We start from the raw sequence: 18432 nt of genomic DNA, 5'->3' as shown, positions 1-18432 counted from the left end.
TATACCTCATCTAAAAACAGTCGAGGGAGAGGTGTTCTTTTGTCTAGTGCAACAGCAACTCTTGAAGCCATACAGTATCTTCTGAACCATGCCCACTTGTGAGTCTCTGCACAGCATGGAAGAGTATCCAACTCAAGATCACAAGCAAGGGCCACCAAAACCTACAGGACATACAAGAATATTATCAGATGACCACCAATAATGAAGGTATAATAACATTTCTTCCTTTAGATTCAGATGGGTTTCAAGACGATACCAAAAAGGTGGACACAGTGCAGCAGATTTACTATTCTTGTCGCGGCCCAATTTAGGGCGAAAATTTTTTTAGGCAAAAATCAATTTAGACAATTTGTTTTTTTTTATTTGCTCCAAAAAAGAACAGATGATATTTGCACCTCACTAGACACTTTTCAAAAGTTTCTAGAAAAGGTGGGGCTTCAAACGTGCTCACAAAAATATATTGCCACAAACGCCTGGAGTAAACGAAGCCAACCAAGAGTTGGTATAAGGAAGAGAAAAGTATCGAACACGTCTAAGAAAACGCACCAAATTTATCATACAGCGTCTGCAACATGGTTCATCTTCTGACTGGTGCACAGTTACTCTTAGTAAACCTGTCCCAGTGTTCTTCAATGTAGTACACGGTTATGAAAAACTTCGTAGTAAAGAAGTCTTCAAACCCTGCATGCATTATTGATAATTATTACATGTTTATTTAGATGCTGATGGAGACATCATTCACTTCCCACTGCTACTCCTGAAAACTTCAAACAAAAAAAATGTTTTTTCACAAAAAGATAACATATGCTTTAAATGTATAAAAGAAAGTCTGTGGTTTTTACACAGCTAAGGCTATGTTCACATCTGCGTTCGGTTTTCCTTTATTCTGTTCCGACATGGGAACAGAATAACAAGAAAAACTGAAGTACCGGATACGCCGCATGATGGAAACCAACCACATCATTGTATTCATAATTTTGCTGGACAGATTAGCGCTGCACTTTTTTTGTACAGCAAAAATGATGACGTCTCCTATGTGTAAACAAAGCTTTACCCTGCCTTTCCCAACCAAAAAGAGTGCAATGCTTAGCGGAGCCCTTCTTCCCCTTTATTTTAACGATCAGTAGGAAATCTCAGCACTCAGACCTCTACTGGTAAAAACTTCTGACACGTCACTGACATAACAAACGTTTTGGGAAACTATAGTGACCTTTCAAACTTTTTAGGGTAAAAAAAAAAAAACACAATCTTCAATGAACAACATATTACCTTGAAGAATGGGCTATGAAGCAACTGTTTCCCTCCTCTCACGATTGGATCTTCATATTCAAATTGTCTTTGTAAGGCCTCCGGAAGGCCTTTCACCAACGCAGCTAAGGCACTGCCTGTAAAACTCTGAAAAAGATCATACGTAAGAAGACAAAGTAGACCACCGGTGGCACACATTTCTTAATAACAAACCTCCTACTGGATATTTATAAAATATGTTGCTGTATAAAAAAAATAAAAATAATACAAGATGCCCCCTACCCTACTGCCCATTTTCCACTTCCTCTTTGAAACTCCTACTAACCACATTCTAGAGTAAAGTTGTAGATATTCATATGTAGGGAAACATATTTCAAGAATAGTTTGGTATACTGTAATGAAAATTGTATCTTACCATTGCACGTGCTTCAGAGTCCCCATCTCCAAGTAACCTATTGATGTTAATAGATTGTCCAAACTCTGTAGTAAGAAGTTTCCTCAGCCTCTGCAAGGCCCACATTCTGTGACCTGCCGCTACAACGTGCACAATAAAACGAAGTTACATCTCAACAAGCAAAATCACACCAAACATGGAAATCAAGGTCTCATAATAATAAGTAAAGAAAGAATGATATACACATGGGATTTCAAGGCAAGTTGTACAGGATAACGGAAACACTGTACTTAGGCTTCAGTACCTACCAAGAGCACTAAGCTGAGCACAGGCTGCAAGGGAAGCAGCCAGGCGAGGAACTATTCCTCGATTGGAAGCAAAATTCAAACGGAAATCCAAAAGACAGGTGACTAAATCCATAGATGGACAGGAAAGGATGCACCGATCCGACAGAAGATCTTTTGGACCTAGAAGAAGAATGTATATTTACATAAGTCTCTAGAAAAAAAAAAAGACGAAAACTATTACTAAAACTATTATTTTTCATTAAAGGGGTATTCCCAGAATGGACAATTCACACCAATCCACCGTTCTCACTGATTGACGACAGTGAGGGGTGACATTGAACGGAGCGGTGGACGAGCATGCGCACTGCCGCTCCATTCAAAGTCTATGGTAATAACGGAAACAGCCAAGCACAGCGCTCTGCTATTTGTCAGTGTCAGACATTGAATGGAGCGGCGGGCAGATGCTCGACCGGCAGTCCATTCAAGCTTCTTTTCTATGCAAGGCGTGCCATGAGGGGGAACAAGACAAGCATTTTTGCGAAAGGTGGGGGTTCCGGTAGTGGGGCCCCATTGTTTAAACAATTATCCTTAGTCCTGTGGATAGGGGATATTTGTAGATTCTGATGCAACCTAGGGATGCACGATGCATCGAAACTTCGATATCGTTTTGATACCGTGAACCCCCAAATGGTTCAATACCGTTATTTCATGTATTTCGATACGAAGCTGTTCGGCCGCACAGCTTAGTATTGCAACACATGAATGTAAGAGAGCGGGGCTGGGGCTGTGGCTGTGTAATACAGCTATTGGCCCGCTCCCGAGTCCTGACAAGTGTGCGCGCCGTCAGGATGGTGCGATGTGGCCAGCGCTGCACTAATGATTGCAGGCACTGAAGACAGAACATGGCGGGGCGCACTGCAAAAAAAAACCCATGTTCTGTTTTTAGTGTCTGAACCACCCCTCATTAGTGCAGCGCCGGCTGCATCACCTCATGCTGACTGCGCGAGCACTTAATGTCAGGAGCGAGGCAATGGCTGTATTACACAGCCGCAGCCCCGCTCTATAACGGCGGAGGTCAGAGAAACATCTCATCTCCTGAATACTGCCATCAAAGCTGACTGCAGCATTCAGGAGAAAATGAGAAGGGGGGATGCCTTCCTGTGATGCGATCGAGGGTCATACCATATACGGGCAGACAGCCCAGGGTCTATTGAAGGACCCCAGGGCTGTCTTACCATATTTCCTGTTAGGGCATACATAGGTATGTCCTAACAACTGCCTGTGTACTATCCGTACACAGGCTAACGTACTCGCATATATCTGATATATGCCAGTGCATTAAAGTTTAAAAAATAAAGAAAAAACAAAGTAATATTACATTTTACACATACACCTTCTTTACAATAAACATTAAAATAAGTCTCAATACATAAAATACACATATTCGGTATTGGTGCGGCCGTAATAACCTGCACAACATTTTTTTTTGCGTCATTTAGGACGTGTACGCTGTAAAAAAATTAAATAAAAACTTCTCACTTATTAATGTAAGGCACAAGGTGCGATGAATTTAACCTCCATGTGCCTCACATTAATAGTAATTAACCCCATCATGTACCTTACAGAAACATGATGGGGTTAATTACTATTAATGTGAGGCACATTCAAAATTCATCACACCTCACATCAGAAAAATGGAAGAACTTTTTTTTTTATTACTGCTGGCAAAGTATCGTTTTGGTATCGAAATCGCAATACTAACCGAAGTATCGGTATCGAAGTCCAAATTCTGGTATCGGGACATCCCTAGTTCAACCCTTATAATAAAACCCTAAGAAAAGCAACAAACCATCTATATTAAAGTAAAATACTTATGTTAATCAGTCCTTACCTGCAGCAGGCATAATAGGATAAACGGTGAACCGCCAGCCCCAGCCATTGACTGATCCATCACTAATAAATTTCCACTTTAGTTCATCTCCAGGAATTCTCAGTTCACTAGACCAGTCAGACCACTCTCGGCCTATCAAGTAAAGGATAAGGGGAACATTAGTTACGACACTGGCGATGGGGACGGTTAACGGAGTATTCCCCCTTAATATTAAGATAATTTTTCATGCAAAGGACAATATAAAGGTCTAAGGAATGTAGACTTAAAGGCGTTGTCCAGGTTGGGGGCTGATTTTTATACCGATGACCTTTCCACAAGATAGGTCATCAGTATATCATCAGTGTGGTTGTGATACCCGGACCCCGCACCCGTCAGCTGTTCCGGCTATCTCCAGGCGCCAGCAACTATACAGTGGTGGGTGCCTGAAGCAGAAAGCTCCGACCACTGTATAGCCGCCGTGCTGGGTTACTGCAGCTCTTCTCCTATTCACTTGAATAGGTCATCAGTATAAAAACAGCCCCAAACGTGTACAACCCTTTAAAGAGGCTCTGTCACCAAATTTTGCAACCCCTATCTGCTATTGCAGCAGATAGGCGCTGCAATGTAGATTACAGTAACGTTTTTATTTTTAAAAAACGAGCATTTTTGGCCAAGTTATGACCATTTTTGTAGTTATGCAAATGAGGCTTGCAAAAGTCCAAGTGGGTGTGTTTAAAAGTAAAAGTCCAAGTGGGCGTGTATTATGTGCGTACATCGGGGCGTTTTTAATACTTTTACTAGCTGGGCGTTCTGATGAGAAGTATCATCCACTTCTCTTCAGAACGCCCAGCTTCTAGCAGTGCAGACACAGCCGTGTTCTCGAGAGATCACGCTGTGACGTCACTCACAGGTCCTGCATCGTGTCAGACGAGCGAGGACACATCGGCACCAGAGGCTACAGTTGATTCTGCAGCAGCATCGGCATTTGCAGGTAAGTCGATGTAGCTACTTACCTGCAAACGCTGATGCTGCTGCAGAATCAACTGTAGCCTCTGGTGCCGATGTGTCCTCGCTCGTCTGACACGATGCAGGACCTGTGAGTGACGTCACAACGTGATCTGGCAGAAGCTGGGCGTTCTGAAGAGAAGTGGATGATACTTCTCATCAGAACGCCCAGCTAGTAAAAGTATTAAAAAAGCCCCGATGTACGCACATAATACACGCCCACTTGGACTTTTACTTTTAAACACACCCACTTGGACTTTTGCAAGCCTCATTTTAATAACTACAAAAATGGTCATAACTTGGCCAAAAATGCTCGTTTTTTAAAAATAAAAACGTTACTGTAATCTACATTGCAGCGCCTATCTGCTGCAATAGCAGATAGGGGTTGCAAAATCTGGTGACAGAGCCTCTTTAAGGCGTCTATAATGGCAATACAATTTTCCACTAAAGGACATTTACGCTAGCAGATAATTGTACAGATTCTAACGTCATGAGCGACCGTGCACGATAATCACTAAATGGGAACAGTTGTAGTAACTGAATGACTGGCGATTAAGCGATCGTTGACACTACAAATAATCGTTTATGTGAACATAAAAAGAGACATTGTGGTATAGTTTGACTGATAGCGGACATGTGACATTGTAAAATTGGCGACCAACTATACATTTTTAATGATTGACACCATAACGTTGTGTTTAAATACTTGTCTGAAATCGCTATTCGATCACTCACAGCAATCATACTGAAGACCGCTAATATAAATATCTGCTCGTGTAAATGGATCTTAAACAGCAGTGTTTGCACCCTCAGAACGAAACCTAATATGGTAAAATATATGGACGTAAAGAGGTATTCTATGATAATGCCACCAAAGTTCACCATAGCACTCTTGGCACACCCTAGTTTAAAAATTAGCTAAAATCCATGCATAACAAAATGTTTTAACGCAATGCAAACAGGCTCATGCATGTCAGGAATGATTATGGAAATATTGGGATATTCTAATAGACTATAATGACGTAATATCAGACAACTTATAAGGCTCACATAACTTACGGTCTTGGAGCAAAAAAATGTACAGGCCTTGATTTAAAAATAGAGAGAGGACTACCCACAAATGACAGGTCACTAAATTCTAGATTAGGAAATACCCTTTAAAAAGAAGTTCTATGAGGGTGGATAAATAAGTTGCTGAAAGTGTCTAGAATACACTCAGGACAGAATGTAGTGTGTAAAGTGATATCTATGCATATAGCCTACCTATAGAAAAAGCTGTACGGACTATGTGTAAACAATACAGCAGCTGCCGAGATCGCCGCTTTGGGGACAAAGTATAATATATAGTTTATACTATTCGAACCCTTAACCAACTGCACATATGCGAATGTTTACTTCATAATATCCTTCATGTCAGAAATGCTACTAGCATACACATGACTAATATTTCTTTGTCCTTTATACGTAGAGAAATAAGGGCACACAAATGATGAATTTAATATCGTTTTCCGTAATGGGAATTGTACAAATTTGTATTTGGAAGCTGGCCATAGACAGCCAACTGTCACTTTTCCCCCAAAAATCACCTATCGTGACATATCGGACAGAAAGTAATAGTTTATCAAGAAGATTTTTGACCATATTGAAATGTCCATCATTTTTATAGTCCCTGTCTTCATCTGCAGTCTATCAATGCTCACTGGTGTATTTTGGCTATTGGGAGAAATATCGGACAATTACAAAAATAATCATAGAATTTTATTGTTGTGAACAGCCAGCCTTTTATATGGAAAAAAAAAAAAAAAAAAAGATAATAAACTCTACTCAACTTTAGACATACATGGAATGAATTTGTCAGATTGGAAGATTTGATACTATATGGAAATAACTAAATTCAGTTCCTAATCACTTTGATTTTATTCAAATTAAACATTTTTGTGTTGAAGACTGCGAAGAACCGAAACATCCGAACAACCGATGAAAGGATTTATTAACATGTTGGTGCACCAATTCAACATATTGGATACGTTGGTTGATTAAAAATGCTGGTTTGTACCCTTTCAAACCTTTGACAAAAAATAGTTTTGTGTATGGCCAGCATAAGATTTATTTTGGCCATGTATCAATTCTTACAAACACAAAAAGTCTAGATTGCAAAATAAACTTTCATGCACCAATATATGGCATTGCACAGGGAAGAACAAGGGGGAAAAAATACATGTACAGATGCCATAGAGCTGATGCTGCCACTTCTAGTCTCAAAATATATGTACGGTATATTTGCACAAGTGAAGAACATATATACAAGTGCATATGGAAAGAGTGACATTTTTCATCAACGCTTTGCACATCACCTGATCGGACTGAAACTATCCTGTTGGCCCCATCCATTATGGTAAGTGGGTCATGTCGCCGCTCTGTAGAACACTGGCGGTCAAATTCTACTCTAAGGCCCTCAGCACCTAAACAACCATAAAGAGAGTAATGCGATTTTAACACAATTGGTCATACAGTTATACAGGCTACGTATAAGCCAATAATAGTGCTCTGATCAAAAGCTTAAAAACAAACTAAATTACAGGGAACACACAAAAGAACCTCAAAAACATGAGATGTACAAAAATACATTAACATGACCTTAAACAAATTATGGAAATAAAAAGATGCGATTGCATTGTAGTTTACTTGTGGTTCTTGTCAGCCCATATGCTATGGACAAAATAAAAAAAGGATAAAGCCAAGTTTTTACTGGAAAAACACAATTTAATTTTACAAAATCACATATTTGTTACTTTTGGCAATGAATACATTACTTCCCCCATTATAGCGAATAGGCCAATAAAAACATCACCACCTACTACATACTAAACTATGTTCATGGATCTTGGGGATCGAAAGCATGGCCATATAATCGTTAATCATTCATGTATATAGCAACACTGTAGGAGTTTCAGGGTGTGTAGAGTCATGCCCCATTGACAAGGAGCATGGTTATATTTTTGGGGGGAATAACAGCAAAAAGTCACAATCTAAGAAAAGATGCTCCAGAACGGTTACTTAATGGGCAATAGGAATACAAGTATTTACTAAAACAGACGTCAGGAACGCTAACAGTAGCTCAATAAAGTGTCATTTTTTTGTCTGAATTTATATTAAATAAAATTGTATCTTTACAACATACTTTGCTTTACGGTTTTGTACCATTTAAAGGATTTCTCCATTCATATACATAGCTGGTTTCCCTTAACAGATCGTAATTATTGCAGTACATATTGGGTCACCAATACTAGTGGGGTACCACATAGGTCACTATTAGGCCCGATTGTCTAATATATTTATTAATGACCTTCTAGAGGGATTGCACATTAATATACATTTTTGCAGATACAAAACCATGTAAAGTATTTAACACAACGGAGGACAGAATTATATTACAAATGGATCTGGAAAAGTTGGAGGCTTGGACAGAGAAGTGGCAAATGAGGTTTAACACTAACAAATGTAAGGTTATGCACTTAAGGGAAGATACAGGTTACCATTACATACTAAATGGGAAAATACTGGGTAAAATGGACATGGAAAAGGACTTCGGAAAAAAACATAACAACCAGTATCAGGAAGCTGCTGCCAAAGTAAATATGATCATTTGGTGCTTCAAAAAGGGGCATAGATGCACATGATGAGAACATAGTTATTTCCCTTTATAAATCACTAGTCAGAACGCACATGGAATATTGGGTACAGTTTTGGGCACTAGTGAATGGGAAATACAAAGCTTGAAATGGCCCTTTTCCCTGAAAAACAAAAGTTATTAATGGAATGGGTGGACCACAGTATCCAGAAAGATAAATCACAATTTCTTACAAACCAGGGACAAAGGTCGGGTGACACCCGATCTCCAGACAGGTAAGGGTCTCAGAGCTGGAAGCCGCATCTATCACAAATTTACACATATCATATAGATATGCCATAAATGTCTGAGGTGGGAATATCACTTTGCGGTCAGACATGTGACCTAGCGGCTTAGCGCCAACTGTCATCTCACATGAAAAAGTATTACTAAAGTTTAATACAGCACAATGTCACCTCTGCAATCTGAAACGTTAGATGAAACATAGGATATGTATTCTCAAGTGCATGTAGCAACTACTTTACCTATGTATTGAGCTGCCACATGTATAAAGACATAGAAACAGGTAGAAGCCTAGGAGTGTTGTTGGGTCTCCCTGAGCTTCGGTGGGGGGGGTCGTCATTGATTTTTAAGCACCTTGGGCGATAGAAAGCACGAGCTTTCAAAAAAAAACAAAAAAAACACAAACAACCAAAAGGCGAAGATATTAGAAGCTGATGTCTAGGTTGAAGTAAAACTAAAATTAATAAAATGTCAGGGTCTAAAATGAATGGAGTGGATGACACAGTGTTTTTCACTTTTTAGTTTTTTTAATCCCTTACAGCACTCCGGTCACTACACAGTAAGAGGCATGGTGGCAGCGGATCGTCAAGTAATGAATGGATGCTTGGGAAACAGGACAGCTAAGGGGAGATAGAGCCAGTAGTAATTACATTCAGACACTTAGTTCACACCTTCAGGATTGCCTACGGCCAATCCGGATGTGTATTTTTACACAGGAAGATGTGCTGCTAACTAGCGACCATTTTTTTGGCCGCATAAAAGTTCGGATAAGCCAATGAACGAGCTTTTTCTCATTCCTCGGCTGAACGTTGCCTTGTTTACGCAGGGCAATGATCGGGAAAAAGCATTGGGGTGAATGCTCGTTTTCCCAATCATTGGTCCTTTTCAAGGGCCTTAAAGGGAACCTGTCACCAGCATTTCACCTATTAACCTGGCAATACCTGGAGGAAGTGGGTGAAAAATCATTTTTAGTCGGCTCCGTATCTTTAGTATTCCGTTTTTTAGTGTTCCCGCACTGAATGCTAATGAGAATAAGAGTCATATCTTCATTCCTCAAGCCTTTCCGAGTTAACCCCGCCTCCGAACTTGTGAGTGACAGCTTACTTTTGATTGACAGCATTCAGGGTGGGCCAGTTTTCTTCGGTGGGCGGGCATAGGAAGAGGAACGAACGAGACTGCCAGATTATTACCATAAAAGGCGCAAAAGGTTTGCTGCCCGTTATTTACGGTCAGAGGAGGCGTTTAGGAGATCGGATAACACCAATGAACTTCTGATAACCAAAGCCAGTGAGGGGCGAGTAGTGCTGAATAAGTGAAATGCTGGTGACCGGTTCCATTTAAGGGTACAGGAGCACAGCCAAGTATTACTTTGTGACTGGAAGTATGCTTTCGTATGGCGAAACTAAGCAGTAGTGAGGTAGTAGCAGAAAATCCATAGGTCAATATTAGCAAAAGGTCAGAAATTTGCATGGGATGAGTTATGATGCTCCAGATTCCCCATGCAGGAGGCTTGCATACACTGTCAGATTCCAGATATGTAGTTTACTAGAACGGTCTACTTTTGGGGAACTCCTGATTATAAACAGGGGTGCTCTTATCCATTTCATGTACATTGCTCCGTCTCCAGGGGTTCCAGAATATTGTGCTTTTCAGTTTTGGAAGGAGAGAGCTTTAAAAAGCTTCAGGTGACCAAACACAGATCTTGCAGCACTTGGCACTTTAATCCTCTGTACTGACAATACATTGCTATGGCAACAGTGACTTCATATGCCCACGACTGCTGGCTCTGTGTGTCATTTTTCAAGCTACGGGGGATGTTTCAAATCTGCATTTTAAGACATTCTGACAAAGGAACTTTCTCCCCATAACGTAGGGTATTTATCTTTCCATCTCGTTCCACCACTTTACAGTAATCTGTAATGTGGGACTAATGTACTCTGGATGCATTTTGGGATGTTTGGCACCTACTCATTTTGGCATGGCTTCTCTGATGTGTAAGTAATGCTGTTAAAAACTTACGAATTGTGATAATCATTATAATATATATATTTGCTAATGTTACATAAAAATACTTTGTCATAAAAAAAAAACACCACTACCCCATGCATGGAGTCTATACATTTCCATTAAACACTATTACTGTACTTTTCTGCCTACAAGTATTTTATTTCCACTTAATGGCCATTAGGCTAACAATTTTATAGCTCCAAACCCAATAAATGTACCTGATGTGCGTCTCCCATTTTGAAAATTGCAAGGATGGAGAGTTACAATTTAAGCACAGCGGAGCAAGATGATGGGAACAATTTGTTACAGCGTTTTAAAAAGTCTATTTGTAATCCCATTTCTTACTATTGAAAGAGAAACTGAACTAAGCAGATGGGACCATGATGGAGTGGTTCAACTAAAGTCATTTACAGCCTGTTCCATCTTATCTCAGGGGTAGTCCATGGGCACACAACCTTAATGACAGTGCCTCGTCCTGCACAAAGTACGGTTTGCTACTACTATCTTGCAGGACTCCAGGCAACTGCAGCATTTACACTACAATGTGGACTCACCGGCGGCAGTGTTTACCCTAGACTATGGACTGACCAGGAGAAGTACTTACACTACACTGTGGACCGACCGGCCAAATCGTTTACACTCGGCTTTGTACTGACCGGCGGCATCGCTTACACTAGACTGTGAACTGACCGGGAGAAGTGCTGACACTAGACTGAGGACTAATTGACTGACTGAAGTGTTTAATAAAAACAGTGTGCCTTACAATTGCTACCTGCAGCGACCACTAGAGGGAGCGTAGGAGTTCACTGCGCATGGTTATGTTTTAAACAATGTGCTAACGACTTACGCAGGTAAGCTCCCACGCTCCCTCTAGTGGTATCTGCAGGCAAGCCAGAGCGGTTTTAAATCATCTAGGTAGCAGTATTTGCCATCTGGAGCCCTGTGTTGTGGTGCTCTCTAACCACCCTGATCCATTCTTAATTATTTTGAAACAGTAGCATGTGAAAGCAGTATTCTGCATGCACTACATCACACATTTTTACATTTTGTCATTGAGGGGTTAGTGATGGTATTCCTGTAATTTTCCTAGTGGTCTAGAGTGGCTTAGTAGTGAACACTAATATCTCTTGTAGTCTAGGATGATGAAGGGGTTAATATTTATATCCTTTATCCATGGTGGCTTAGGATGGCTATGGAGTAATATCTACGGTTAGTTCAGTGGTTAACAATATTATATAATTACAGGGCTGGCCGGGTTTTCTGCCTTTCGGGATCCACAATCGCACAATTAATCCTGAGCACAGACCTCGAAGATGAATGCAGACCCTGAACTGCAGACTACCACCGGGGTTTAGCCTGCCCTCCTAGGTCTGGAGGAGGAGGAGAAAGAGGCTTACCCAGCGCTACTACAGTCGGCTCGTCGTATCAGCGTGTGACTGCTACTCAAAGTCTACATTGCATTTTGGTTTGCCGGGTACAGACGCCTGCCTGCCTGGTCAAATTTAGTTAAAGCCCACTACAATGAAGTGAATGACTGACAAATCCATCAAGCTCACATATTTATAAGCTATAAGTATTGCCAGGATCAAAGGGGTTTTCCCATTTATATTTATGGTCTATCCACAGCATGTGTCATAAATGTCAGTTGAGACCCGCACCGCTCTAGAACGGGGCCCCCTAAACCCTGTTCTACCTCTCTGTGCTCTGGCTGACTCATGTGAATCCCGACCACAAAGAAGAAAACAGCGTAGCCGCAAGTACAATAGTAGCGAATGGCAGTTACGGAAACAGCGTAGCATGCGAGCTACGCTGTTTGCATAACTACCATTCAGTTCTATGGGACTTACAGAAACAGCGTAGTTCAGCGAACTACGCGGTTTCCTTCTTCATGGTCGGAAATCACACGAGTCAGCCAGAGCACAGAGAGGTAGAACAGGGTTTAGGGGGCCAGAAGTGTGACCCGCATCTATCTGACATTTATGGCACATCCTGTGGATATGTCATAAATGTCCCTGATAGTAAAACCCCTTTAATAGAAAACGCAATGCAGTTTCAAACGTTTTCTCAAGAATAACTATTTCTTCATGTAATAAAAATAAAGTGATTACCTGGTATTTTGACTGTGCCACTTGTTGAGGTGTCATCTGTATATGGGTGGCTACTTTCTACCACCACTGGTTGTGAGGAGAGACGTCCACTCTGGGAATCTGTGGCAACATCTTCTAGTTCTGTGACGCAAAGCTCAAGCAGCATATCGGCTACCTGGAATGATGAAACACCTCCATTCAAGTGACTTCTAAACCTTAAGAAAAATGCTACACGCAAAACTATCCAATGTTATATGGTTTTTTTTTGTCATTCATTCCAGGGTATAGTAAATAAGCAAGAAATACGTAGCATATGAAGGGGAATCCAACCCCTCAAATGCACACAACGAATAGTAGAGAATAAGAACATCATGAAAAATGGAAAGAGGTTCAGCAAGATGGATGAATTATCCAAGAAAAAACACCGGACCAGTTAGTAAGCGTTTGGAAGAAAACATGGGAACCATAGGGTGACCAGCACAAGTACACTATATAGCCAAAAGTATGTGGACCCCCCTATTAATTATTGAGTTCAGGTCTTCCAGTGACCCATTGCAAACCGGAACATAAAATCAAACACACAGCCATGCAATCTTCATAGAAAAACATTGCTAGTAGTATAGGTTGTACTAAAGACCTCAGTGATTTTAAACGTTACACTGTCATAGGATGGTACAAGTTTCAGTAATTTCTAAACTTCTCGATCTGCCCTGTTCAACTAAGGGTGATTATTGTGAAGTCGAAGCGCCTAGGAGTAATAGCTTAGCCACGAAGCGGTAGACCTCACAAACTCAGAGAGCAAGGCCGACAAGGGCTTAAGCGAATAGCCTGCAAAAATGGCCTATCATCTGTTGCATCAATCACTACAGTTCCAAACCGCCTGTGGAAGTGACATCAGCGCAAAAACTGTGCTGCGTGAAATAGGGTTCCATAGTTGAGCAGCTGCGCACAAGACTAAGGCTTGGAAATGCCTACTAGACTACGCTATTTCGCCCCCTTCCCTTTTCCAGCAGGACTGTGCCCCAGTGCACAAAGTTTGGTCCATAAAGGCATGATTAGGTGAATAGGGTATGGGTGAACTCGATAGGCCTGACAGAGCCCTGAACTCAACCCCATCAAGCACCTTTGGAACGACAATTGCAAGCCAGTCCTTCACGTCCAACCTTCCAAAAGTGTCTGACCTCCCAAATGCTTTAGAAAACATTCCCAGAGGAGTGGAGGCTGGTATAGCAGCAAAATCCGTCCCAGTTCCATATTAAAAGCCCATGATTTTGACATGTCTAACATGCTCATATAGTGTAGGTACTGCTTTTTTTACCATGACCGCACAGGTCAATCAATGGTGCAGTCAGTTGAAAACTTCACATCTCCATTGTGGTCACTGATCATATTTTTCATCATGTTCACAAATACTGAGCTTATCAGCAAGAACCTTTTCTAGTACTTCTAAAATAATAAAGAAATAAAAAAACTAATGTAAGCAGTGATGCACTGACCTGTGGGTATGCGGTGCCCATTCCAGACAGAATAGCAGAGAGAACTTCTTTCCCCTTCTCTCCAGCTCTGTTAGATACTGCCAGTTTAAGCAGGTCAACCAAGACTCTAGTATCATCGGGTACAAGTAAACAGGTGAATTCATCCAGACACTGAGGTTCTGGGCCCGAGACTTTATTCTGGCTTTCCCCATCCTAGAAAAAATAAAAGTACTTAGAAGAAGTAGTGCCAAACATATACACCAGCGTCCAGCAGCCTATCAAGTCACATTGCTATATCAAAATCTCATAATCCGTGATCACCTACTTCTTTGGTTTTGGTCATTGTTTCTGCAATGATACTAGCTGCTCCAGGATCATCCGTAACTGGAATAAAAGGTCGAGACGAAGCAGCAGAAGGAGTCACAGCAGAAGGTGTCACTGCATCTTCAGAGGTGGGCACCTAAGAATTGAATAGGAAAAATCTTAAAATCAATGAAAAAAGATGTAATCTTTTCTCTTCCAGATTCTAAACATAAACATGAAGCAACACTCTACATGTGCTAAGACTTACAATACAGCAATGTTTAAATGTGAGGTTTGTAGCGGTCATGTTGATCAAATTGAGTGATCCCACCTGCCATGACAAGGCGACCTAAGAAACGCACATTTATAAATATAGCATATACAGTAGCAGTCCATATATTCAATGTTTGTATATAGATGAGCGCACGAAAGGTGCTGCTGCATCTTGGTGTTTGTTTCCTTGGCATTGCACTGACAGAGGATTTGCACATTTATTTCACTTTATTAGGAGGCGCTAACTATCTTTTGCTTTAATCTATAAACACATTTTTCCTTCTCCCAGATTGCAATGCATACCTCTCCTCGTCGGTCTTGCCAAGGGCTAGGACTTAATCGATCCTCTAAATCCATAGTCAAGCCAACATCATCACTGTTAATGGGGCTAGATGTGCCAGACACATCTGAAGGAGGGGCTGTGGACAAAGATGGGCACTCGACAGGAGCAATCATACTGGCTGGCATTAAAGCCCCAACAACAGCATCCCTGCAAAGAGAATAATGACATCACATTATTTATTAGTCGTCGATATGTCTCCTGTACGTTACATCCATTAAAATAGCTGATGAAATGATAGAATGTGTCTTTCAAAACTTCCTTAAGACAATGCTACGATTAGGAAATGTTGTTTACCACTATCAGAAGTAAATGTAAAATATTGCATTACAACTTCTAATCTTCAGTCAACATCTGCAAATTGCAAATTAACCACATTAAAAAATAAAAGGTTTCACAAAGATAACCACTTACCATATAACCTATCAGGATATATAGACGTTATGGAGGGGTACCGAACTTAAGTTATCCATGTATTGTGTTGCCAACAATTTATTGAAATGGATGCAAAGAATACTGAATTTCCACTGCTGCCAAATGCAGCTTTGACCGATAAGAGCTGATCGACAGGGGTTACAGAATCTAGACCCACGGTGATCTATTTAAATAAGCGGCTATCTTTGACGGACAACCCCTTTGATAGATATAATGGAGAAGTAGTTTTTCTTTTTTGGACTGTCTGTACCACTAGCAGTGACATAAAGATGGCCAGATCTCAAACATCGATGCGTGAATATCAAATCCAGAAGGTGTTGCAAATGAAAAGGACGGGGAATTTAATTGGCAAATGCGTTCTATCTGCTATTGCCTTGAAAAATCCGTCCATATAAAAAAGGCTTCATCTAAATCCTAATCTCAGATAAGTGATTAGTTTCCGCACAGGGTAAGCTTTTCCTATTTCTTCTCTACTTCACAGATTGCATCTTGAGCAGATTTCTTTTGGGTACGATTGTAATTGTGTACAGTAGTACCACAGAACGATTACCATAAAAACCATCTCACCAGGGAATTCCAGATCACTAACAGAAGCTTGCTTAAATGCAAATTACTTTATAATGACATTCTTTAAACACTTATTCACAAAAAAAATAAAAAATCTGTCAGTATTGTACTTCTTACCTAGCATACATAATCTGCAATGCAGTAAGAATGTGAGAGAGCGCTTGTTGTTTGGCTAAGTTCCCATCAATCGAAAGAAGAATCTTTGCAAGGGATGGGCGATGCGACTTGGTATTGTTCACACCACTGATTTTGTTGCTGGAAGATGAAGATTCTAGATCTGAAGGTACACCTTTAAAAAACAAAGAAATAAAGAGCTTGTAAAGAGCAAATATTTGCTAAAATGTGTTCAAATTTATCATATGTATATGAATTCTATCCAATGCTTCCAGTTAATGCTTTTAAACTGCTAACTTCCATCAGATATCAAAAAAACAAGGGATACTGGGTAAAGACATGGACATTGTAGCTTATTACCTTTATGGCAAGTATATACAGAACTTGTTTCCATCACATCAATAAAAAAATAGTAAAAAATATAAATTAAAATATAAATAAATAATTTATTACCAAGATATGAAGCTCCTAGGGGATCTCTGGCTGTTTGAAAGAGGACAGGCTCGTGAACAGAGGGTGTCGCCACATCGACTGTTGTCCAGGCCACACTGTGAGACGATCCGCAAGCGACACGTGTTATTTTCTGTCCTTCCAGACCATGGACAAGGGTAGGCTTTCTGTTGACGGTAGTTGTTCCATTACCTTGCTGTCCATGATCATTGTCACCCCATGCATACACCTGCAAAGATACAGCTATTAATAAAATGCTTGCCTAGTATTGTTTACATAGAGGTGCTTATATAGAGGCTGTGAGTGAGTGAGTAGGTGTGTGAGTGAGCAGGTGTGTGTGTGAGCAGGTGTGTGTGTATGAGTGTGAGTATGTGTGTATGTGTGCGTGTGAGTGAGAGAGCGAGACAGATAGAGAGAGAATGTGTGAATGAAAATGTGTGTGTGAGTGTGTGTGTGTGAGAGTGTGAGTGTGAGTGTGTGTGTGTGAGAGTGTGAGTGTGTGAATGTGTGTGTATGTGTGTGTATGTGTGTGTATGTGTGTGTATGTGCGTGTATGTGTGTGTATGTGTGTGTATGTGTGTGTATGTGTGTGTATGTGTGTGTATGTGAGTGTGTGAGTGTGTGAGTGTGAGTGTGAGTGTGAGTGTGAGTGTGAGTGTGAGTGTGTGTGTGTGTGTGTGTGTGTGTGTGTGTGTGTGTGTGTAAGTAAAGGTGTGACGGTATCTTACCTGTCCTGTGTCAGTTACTGCAAGACAATGAAGTGCTCCAACAGCAACATGAACAATCTTCTTTCCTCTGAGGCCTTCAACAACTTGTGGTTTTCTCACATGGACATCGGTGCCATGACCCAGGCGGAAATAGTCTCCTTTCCCCCTGAAATATTATTTAAAAGAGTCATTTTCTGTATCAGTGACCTACTCAATATTTCATTGCAGGAGTAAGATTTCAAACTTGTGCATGTTTTTATTTTTTTTATTTTTTAAGTGAATTGCCACCTTTGGTTTTACTTTCTATATTAGGCTCTATCCAGAATAGCATTTAGAATTTCAGTCAGGGGTTCCGTCAACTTTTGCAACAGAAAAACACAATACCCAAACCGAAAAAGCAGCATGAATCAAAGTAGCCCAATCAGAAGTAAATGAAATATATATAAGGTTGTATGGGCTCATTCTAGGGTGTTAAAGAGGCTCTGCCACCAGATTCTCAAATCCCTATCTCCTATTGCATGTGATCGGAGCTGCAATGTAGATAACAGTAACGTGTTTATTTTTTAAAAAAACGTTCATTTTTGGCTAAGTTATGAGCTATTTTATATATAAGCAAATGAGCTTTGAAATTGACAACTGGGCGTGTATTGTGTTTTTAACTGGGCGTGTATTGTGTTTTTAACTGGGCGTGTTTACGTGTATGACGCTGACCAATCAGTGACCAGTCAGCGTCATACACTCCTCTCCATTCATTTACACAGCAGCGATGTGCAGCCACATAAACAGAGATTAACGTTAATCAAGTGTCCTGATAATGAATACACATGATCATCCAGCCTGGACGTCATGTGTATTCAGAATCCTGACACTTCTGAATCTTTTCTGTGAGATTCCAGCAAGCCGCGCGTAATCTCGCGAGATTACGAGGTAAACGAGATTTCGTTTCCCGTGCTGGAA

At 40.6% G+C, this 18432-nt stretch overlaps 1 protein-coding gene across 5 annotated transcripts in view; it reads right to left on the bottom strand.

Annotated features, from left to right (window-relative positions):
* Positions 1-18432, bottom strand: part of HERC2 (HECT and RLD domain containing E3 ubiquitin protein ligase 2) — a 200087-nt gene that overhangs the window by 52418 nt on the left and 129237 nt on the right. For 4 of the 5 annotated variants that reach the window (XM_075852579.1, XM_075852580.1, XM_075852581.1 and 1 more), the window contains 14 exons: positions 17497-17641; positions 16772-16997; positions 16322-16493; positions 15166-15352; positions 14858-14938; positions 14612-14746; positions 14308-14499; positions 12833-12986; positions 7159-7266; positions 3821-3952; positions 1951-2109; positions 1664-1782; positions 1270-1395; positions 6-161 (listed from right to left, as the gene is read on the bottom strand). In XM_075852579.1, the coding sequence (XP_075708694.1) occupies positions 6-161; positions 1270-1395; positions 1664-1782; positions 1951-2109; positions 3821-3952; positions 7159-7266; positions 12833-12986; positions 14308-14499; positions 14612-14746; positions 14858-14938; positions 15166-15352; positions 16322-16493; positions 16772-16997; positions 17497-17641 (2092 nt within the window). The remainder of the gene's footprint in view (positions 1-5; positions 162-1269; positions 1396-1663; positions 1783-1950; positions 2110-3820; positions 3953-7158; positions 7267-12832; positions 12987-14307; positions 14500-14611; positions 14747-14857; positions 14939-15165; positions 15353-16321; positions 16494-16771; positions 16998-17496; positions 17642-18432) is intronic. The other variant, XM_075852582.1, reaches the window with a different exon arrangement.

This window comes from Rhinoderma darwinii, chromosome 2, assembly GCF_050947455.1.
Source record: "Rhinoderma darwinii isolate aRhiDar2 chromosome 2, aRhiDar2.hap1, whole genome shotgun sequence".
In the NCBI taxonomy this organism is placed as follows: domain Eukaryota; kingdom Metazoa; phylum Chordata; class Amphibia; order Anura; family Rhinodermatidae; genus Rhinoderma; species Rhinoderma darwinii.
The sequence above is the reverse complement of the archived record's forward strand: the minus strand, read 5'-3'. Positions and strand labels throughout refer to the sequence as shown.